Raw genomic sequence first — 8735 nt, 5'->3', positions numbered from 1 at the left:
TCTACCGATTTCGGGTTAAACGTTAAACTTAGGTTCTAAAACGCTCACTGACCGGACTTGGGTGATTCCTGCCCGAGTCAGTGAACCTAGTAAAGACTTAGGTTTTGTGGTTCAACTCGTAATCAAACTATCTCCAAATCACACCAAACAATCAAAATAACCAAGTGTTAGAAGATAGGCTAACCAGGTCAGAAATGCTGGCCGAACGGTTAGGCTGTCCGATCGGACAGCCCAACCAAACGAACTACACCAGCTGATCGACCGGGCCAACCGATCGACTAGCACCGGGGCCCACAAACTCACAAAGTGTAGTATTGACGAGGTGATGTTCGATCGACTACGTCACTCGATTGTAACATTGCTACTCGAATCATGAGATACTATACTTCAACACTTAACCTTTTCGAAACATTGGAATGTCACCCGATCGAGCATGCCACCCGATCGAGTGACACGTTGCCAAATGATTACACTAAGGTGTCTAACCGATCGGTTGGGCTAACCGATCGAACGACCCGTTCGATCGACCGACTAGAAAGGTAAGAACACTTTGATGTTTTCAAATGCTGCAACTAAAACTTCAAAAGTTCAAACCATCATACACAAACACATCCTTTTCATTAAAGGAAGAAACAATCCACTTTAAAGGACCAGCCGATCGAGCCAGCTGGCCGATCGAATGGGAGTGTTCAAACGGACTTTCAAACCGGTCGAACAGCCCGTCCGATCGAACCAGCTGTCCGATCGAACGGCCCAATCGATCCATTATCACTCGTTACTCACCGTTATGCTATCGAACTATTCAGGCTAACTTATTCTCAGTGCTCCCTTCAATCCATACCAAACCACTGTGAGTATACTCGATCCCTTTTTGCTGTTAGCACTTTTGGGTGTTACATACGTAAACTATCAAAATCACATTCAACACAAACTATTTGAACGCTAACCTATTCGCATGTGCTACTTGACTAAATGATTGCTGTCTATTATGTTTACACGTGGAGTGCTATCTACCTGCTTTAGCAACATAGTACTATAGTTTGGACTCAGCACCCGTTCACACGGGGGTTGCTAAGGACAATTACTTGCATGGATTACGGTGGTAATCATGTATTGCGAACTGTCTCGGACAGTCAACCCGCAGTCGTTGGTACCGATGGTCCCATGTTGATAATTTACATGCATCGTTTTCCTCTGTGTACGTGCCTGGTTATGCGTAAACTATTCGAACTCTATATGCTATATAAAACTTGTGTACTCACCTTTACAATATATGTATTGACTTTATTTTAACGTATGTGACAGGTGTTTAAGGTGTTAGCTTGCTATGAAAGCGAGGCAATAATAAGCTTCTAGGAGCCCACAACCCATGGCCTCTGTCCACGAACCTGATCCGGGGCCATAGTTGTCTGTAGATCTTGCCACTGGCATTTGTAGCCAGAGGGGTCCACAAATAGGGGTCTTAGAAACATCAAACAATATTTTATTTGGTTTGTAATAATTAAATCTGAGTTGTCGGAACAGTGTTAATTGTTTAGTTGCTTCTATGATAACTTGTTATTTATTTGGGATACGGTATGGGACGTATCATTTAAACTGAATTTGTATAATAGTTGTTGTGGAAACTTCTGGACAATCTGATTCGCTCAGTGCCGCGCCCCGATGATTCCGCCATCGGTTGGGGTGTGACATGATCCCCATGTGTCGTTAGAATAGCGATTACCGAAATAATTATCCTTCCAAAATGATGACATTTTAACAAGATTGAACCAAAACTAACAATTCTTTACTGAAGAAGAAGATGAAAAGGAAAGCAAAGTATATTGAATTGTCGGGTGATGGGTAACAGATATGAATGGAGGGATAAATAGACTTTCATCTGACATGTCAATACGCAGCGTATTGGTCTCTACTCACCGTATTACTTTATTCACGTGCCCTGGACAACATCGTATCAGGTCAAATCAGTCTGTCAATACGGTGCGTATTGATCAATACGCACCCTATGTTAGACTGATTTGACATGGTACTAGGTTTGACTGTCTGGTCGTGTACCTACCACTTATATACGCTGCGTATTGACCAATACGCAGCGTATTTAGGTAACCCTATACGCTGCGTACTGACCAATACGCAACGTATGTAAACCCTAATTGTGCAGATAGCCTGCCTTGATGTGCAAATAGTGAGAGCCTTTCTAATTTATAGACCAATACGTAATAGAGTTATATATAGACTCAAAAGTGTAATGTGGTGGTATATATAAACCACCGTATGTAACCCCACATCAATAACAATATATTTGTTGGTTCAGGCCCAAGAACACTCAAAGAAAACTCATAACTTTCTGTATATTGATTTCAAAAGGATGATCTACAATTAATTGAAAATAATTCTTAAATAAAGAAACTAACTCCAAGAAACTCGTTGCTTCACTCCCATGCTCTCCTCATAATATTCCAATTACTATTCTCACGTTTTCATCAAGTCACTCAGTCAAACACTTGACCAAATCAGATTTAACAATCACATTCTAATTGACCCGTCTTGACCTGAACCGGACCCGTCAAGATTATCCAACAATATTTTGGTGAATTAATTCAAACTAATCCTTCCACTCTTAACAAATACATAAGTGACACGAAACTACCCTTAAAAATTTAACACTTAATTCTTCATGTGTATCAAGGTTGGTCAAACAATTAAGGCCAACAAAATCTTATCATATGCATATGTATAAGACCGCCTGGTATGGGCCTCGTCTCCCACCCCCCCCCACCCCACCCCCCGGTCGCCTCCGTACCGGGTCGTCGCACACCGCCTCCGGTTGCTCCGTCGTGTCGCTGCCGCCCTCTCCAAGACGTTGGAGACGAGCCAATGTGGTGGGGCCCCTCTGACTTCTCTCTCTCCCCCTTTATTATATATTATATTATATTGATTTTTATTGTAGGGTTGGGTAGTCTTCCAAACCCTTGGGTAGTCCCCAAGGGGATGGTCCTCCACCCTTGGTGAGGTGGCGCCTACGTGACGGGTGGTCTCTTTGGGGACTAACCTCACCATACCCTATGGATTAATAACAAAGCCAATGTCTTTTAATTTTGACACTTGGTGTTCAAGTCCCATCTCTAGGAGGTTTTTTCATTGGAGACATGACATGAACACAATTTATCTAAAGCATAATCTAACAAAATAAAGAGGAACTGCAGTGAAGTGTTTGGATGTTCCGGCTTGAAGGAAACTTGCTTGGTGATCAGCAAGTTACAATCTCTACACAATATCTTTAATTGACTTATTCTTCAGAGCTAGTTCTTCAGTTATAGCTGCAATCATCATTGTCAAGTTGAGGTGAGATGAACCTTCATCCTCCATTGCTTTCTTCGCCATTTGTGCAACCTCCTTAGCTCTATTTCTTCTTGTTTGTGCTTCATCTTCATCTTCATCATTCATCAAACCTTCCACAGCTAATTTGATGGCTTCCCTCTTCACCATCACTTCAAACTTTTCTTTCCCTCGATACGTAATAGGAACCTCCACGCCAATTTTTAATCCAATCTTCAATACATTTACAATGAATCTTTCATTTAGAAATTGATCTGCGAAATGTGGCCATGTAACCATTGGGATCCCGGCACAAATAGCTTCTAGAGTTGAGTTCCATCCACAATGTGTTATAAAACCACCAATAGCTTGGTGCGACAATACCAAGATTTGTGGTGCCCAACCGCGGACCATTAAGCCTCTACCTTTTATCCTTTCTTCATATTGTCCTTCTGAAGTCCATTTCTCGAATTCGTCACTTGTTCGGCTAACAAACCAAACAAATGGTATGTTGGATGACTCTAGTCCCAGTGCAAGCTCAATGGCTTGGTGCGTCAATGTACTAGAGAAACTTCCGAAGCAAACATAGACCACAGACCGTGGCTCCCTCGAATCCAACCATTTCAAGCAATCATGCTCGCCGTTTGCAGCCTTGTTTCCTCTCTCGGCTATATCTTCAAGGCTTTTGTTGCATAGAGAAACAGGTCCTATACACCATACTTTTTTACCTGTTGCCTTTGCAAACTCTTCAACATACTTCGGCTCTAACGCGTCAAAGCTGTTAACCACTATCCCGAATGCAGCTTTCTCGGCCTCTTGTGTTCGTTCAAATGTTTCTCTAGTTTCTTTCGTGTTTCCCTTTCCCCAACTTGAGGCCTGCGGTTTGGTAACTTCAATACAATCAGGCAAGCCAGGCAATGCAAAGTACTCTAAATCAGACTTGAAATCACCTAGTATATTCGTATTATTCACTATGTTTATACACAGGGATGCAAAACATCCTGGTCCATAGAAAATAATCCTTGGAACAATTAACCTTTTCGCCACATCGCTAGTCCAATGGAAACCGCCATCCGATATGATGCAACTTGGAGGGGGATAAAGCACCCGAAGCATCTCTTCCGCCGGTTCTTCTAACAGCTTCATTGCTAGGAACATATTGGCCACATATGAAACCGATGGAATCATATCGAAACTTTCGCATCCTTCTGGCAAACCAGCTTTGGCAAATGGGAGTTGGATATCAAGAACTTGGATCTTGAGATTTGCTTCGATTGCACGATCAATGACTGTTTTAATACGGTTTGTGTTAACAGGAGTTGTAATAACAGTAACCATAACATCTCTTTCGGCTAACATCCGGGCTATGTCCACCATAGGGATCAAATGACCTTGAGCCGGCCATGGAAACAAGACAAAGTGAAGGTTTGTGGGAGGGGAAGCCATTGGAGTTTCAGAAGTTGGTTTGGTGGTTCTGTCTGAAACTACCCAAGGGCTATTTAATTATACAAATAGCAAGAGAACATCTATTAGTTTGTACCATGTCTTTTTGTTTGTAAATATATAAGAACATCTATTAGTTTGTACCATCTCTTTTTGTTTGTAAATATAAAAAATGATACTGATGAACAAAACTAATTAAAAAAAGATGTTCATATTATATAAATAGAAATTACCAAATAAAATAACTTATAGATTTTGGAGTTATCTAGTTGGAACGAATATGACTTTATCAACCAAGTATTTAATTTCATATATCGGCTCTTTCTTGATTTCCATATGTCACCCACATTAATAAACTAAAAGTGAACGTGATAGTTATTGACATGCCATTTGTCAATGACTCTGTTGGAAATCAGGCCCTTGATCGAATAAATAAACACGTAATATAAACAACCTTGTTCGACTCTTTTATTAATTTATCAATGAGAGCACACTAATTACAATGACCCTAATCATCTATTTATACTAAATTTATTCTAGTCCTAACCTGACTCAAACTCTATTAATAAAATAAATAAACAAACTAGATAAACCTATCTAATAAACCTTGATGCCCAAGAAAACATCCCTAGACTAGAATTAGGAAACCTAAACAAAATAAACTAAAACACTTAGCACCCTCCAACTTTTGAGTTATGACAAGATTAGTCCCAACAATCACCCCCCTAATCTTGTCAATAACTTTCTTCACATTAGACCCGGTTCATCATCTTCATATCGCGAACCAAACCCGATTAAACCCGAATAAAACTCTCTACAGTTGTAACATCTCACCTGGCATCCCGTTGGACGCACGTTCATTAACATCTTGACTCATCACGGATCAACGACCTCTACCCAGTCACATCCGAGTCACCCGATTTGAAATCCAACGCCATAATTACAACGTGTTCTTTATTTTTTCAACAACCTTTTTCGATCACCCTTGTTCAAGAGGCCTCTCCACCGACCAAGAAAACAAAGCCACCCGCTTATTAACGTTTTCTCACCTTGCCAAACGAACCAAATCCAAAGCCACCTGCTTTGACGGATCTTTTACGCCCATTTATCACGCAACACGCCGGTCTCCTCTTATCACGAAACAAGCCAATCAAGGTACCCGTTCTCACCATCTACTGTTATCACTGGTTGTATACCAGCTGCGCAAACCCGCAACTAACAACCAAACAGCCCCGTTCTTCCTTTGAACATCGCTAACTGCCACGGAACACAAGTGTTTATCACCGGTCACCCCGTCGTCTTAACCGGTACGTCTACCACAACAACGGCCTACCGAAACACCTTAACGCTTCCGTCTAACGCTGCAACACAGTCCCGAACAACCCGTTGCCCTCTCACATGCACCCTTTAAACCGTGCATACCAAATTTTGGGTTGTCCACTGACTTTGAATTAATTAAGCTGTAAAAGGATTTCTCATTCACCTCCACCTTGGAATACTGTTTAGGATTTAACAACCCATCCAAACCGTTAACCATGCATGATCCATCTACGTGGACTTTAATTTGAGACACCACCACGTAAACCGTTGCCAACTCCCTTTTGCCGTCAACCGTTTTACCAGCTCCAAAATTTCCGATACTGCCGTTTAATGCCTTTTTTCCTCCGTCTTCAACCACGCCGGTTTCATCGCCGTTGCAGCCCTGCGAGGGGCGGCTCCCCCTTATCAGAAAACGACTCTCAAAACCGCCAACTAGCTCTGATACCAATTGTTGGAAATCAGGCCCTTGATCGAATAAACAAACACGCAAAATGAATAAACTTGTTCGACTTTTTTATTAATATATCAGTGAGAGCACACTAATTACAATGACCCTAATCATCTATTTATACTAAACTTATTCTAGTCCTAACCCGACTCAAACTCTATTAATAAAATAAATAAACAAACTAGATAAACTTATCTAATAAACCTTGGTGGTGGTCTATTGGCAAAGCCAAAGCCTTTAAACACCTTGGGATTGTAAGGTCTTGGGTTCAAGTCCTATAGACGACAGGAATAAAAAGAAATTTGCTGTTAAAAAAAACAAAATAAACTAAAACACTTAGCACCCTTCAACTTTTGAGTTATGGCAAGATTAGTCCCAACAAACTCTACTTCTGCTGAAGAACTACAAATTTAATTACTGTACATCTAGAAAAATAGTTGGTGCAGAACTTTTTCAATTAAATTATCACAGAATAGTAATTGTTTTTTCTTTGTCTTTAGTGTTTATGTAATTTTACCAAATTTTTTTGTTAATTTTGTACTTGTATCTACATTTATATGGTTTTGGACATATTTGTAAAAAGAAAAAAAGAGAGAGAGAGAGACTAGAAGTTTAAAGAGACATTTTCATAATTATGACGGAGAATTAAATTTGCAACTGATTTTGCAATCAGTAGTCGGAAATTAGTCACAAAACAAGTTGGTCGCAAGTCATTTGCTAAGTATACAATTTGTTTCCGTCGCTAGGTATTAGTGGCCGCAGTAGCAAAGTGGTCGCAAAAAGCTATTAGCGATACTATGGTCACAAATACCTGGTTTTTTAAAGGTATTGTTGACGTCCATGTGTAAGAACCCCAATTTTCAAATCTTTTATTTAGTTTATCACATTTTTTTATTTATTTGATTCCTAAATTGTAAGTTAGTACGAACTAGGAATCGTGTTTCACGACTTTGGACCCGATACGAGACTCTACTACATAAAGTGGGCTAGGCCCAATCTAAATAAAAACCCAACTGAATAATTTGTTTATTAATTAGACCACTTACACACCATCTACATAATTCATTCAACCACATCTATATAAACCATTGAGGCTAAAGATTTATGTGAAAAGTTTCTCCGGAAATTATTAAATTCCGCAAAAGGAGAAACTTAAGTCTGAGCTTTATTAGATCATTCAGAGTTGTAGCAAGTGTTTGAATAGTGGCTTACAGACTAGAATTGTCTAATTAGTTGAGTTGAATCTATAATAAATGCACTTTGGATTCAAATACTAAAATGGATATATATATGGACTTAATATTGATTATGGTTAAAAGCCCAACTTAGGTGGCAAGGCCTATGAAAGGCATAACGGTAATTGCATATGAAAACCCCTAATATGGAAGGAGATAAGATTAGCCTCCTCATTCTCACCATACACTCCTTCACTCTAGAGAGAGAAACCGTGACATAAACCCAAAATCTCACGGTTATGGTGTTTTTGCCTTGTGGATTCATGGTATTAAGCTACTTTCTCCAACTGGGATTGGAGGCAACCTGTTTCATTGCATTCCCACGCCGATTTTGAACCTTCAAGTCAGTTTAGGGTTTTCGCAAAGAAAATGTGAGAATGACATATAAGTTCATATGTTTTATTTGTGTTTGAAGCTTGAAATGGTGAATGGATGATCATAATGCATTTCCAACGTAAAAGTTAGGAAATTGACGTTGAACAAGGTTGGATTTAAAGACAGTCTCCATTGACGCATGTTAGGTTTTGCTTAGTGCTTGGCACGAATAGTAATTGCACATGTCTTTATAGTCTTAGATCTTATGTTGATAGGTTGCCAAAATCCGAGGTTTGAGGTCTTTATATTGTTTTTCATCTGGGGATATCGTGGTTATCCTTCTGTTGCATCCAGATATATGCAGACCTAGGCACAATTAAGATATCTTAAAAGAGCTAAGATGCCAAAGACCCTGAAATGAAGAAGCTCTCTTATAGTCATTCAAAATTCTTAACGCAATAATCATACCAAAATTTGGTATTTTCCCGACCCTATTCAAACACAATATTGGTCGTTTTGACTGTACGATGATACATACATGTTAACCAATGGTCTGACTTTGTAAATCAAATAAGGATCAAAAAATATACTCACCCACTACGATAAAACTTTGTGCATACCTTGATCGTAGGGGTATGTAATATCAGTATAAAATA

At 39.6% G+C, this 8735-nt stretch overlaps 1 protein-coding gene across 1 annotated transcript; it reads right to left on the bottom strand.

The window, feature by feature from the left end:
* Positions 1–3109: 3109 nt before the first annotated feature.
* On the bottom strand, positions 3110–4813 carry LOC110881789 (UDP-glycosyltransferase 73E1). The gene has a single exon (XM_022129945.2). It carries the CDS (start codon positions 4762–4764, stop codon positions 3268–3270), a length of 1497 nt encoding a protein of 498 aa, XP_021985637.1. The 5' UTR covers positions 4765–4813; the 3' UTR covers positions 3110–3267.
* Between the last annotated feature and the right edge of the window lie 3922 nt (positions 4814–8735).

This window comes from Helianthus annuus, chromosome 1, assembly GCF_002127325.2.
Source record: "Helianthus annuus cultivar XRQ/B chromosome 1, HanXRQr2.0-SUNRISE, whole genome shotgun sequence".
Classification (NCBI taxonomy): domain Eukaryota; kingdom Viridiplantae; phylum Streptophyta; class Magnoliopsida; order Asterales; family Asteraceae; genus Helianthus; species Helianthus annuus.
This window is presented reverse-complemented; position numbering and strand designations above follow the sequence as displayed.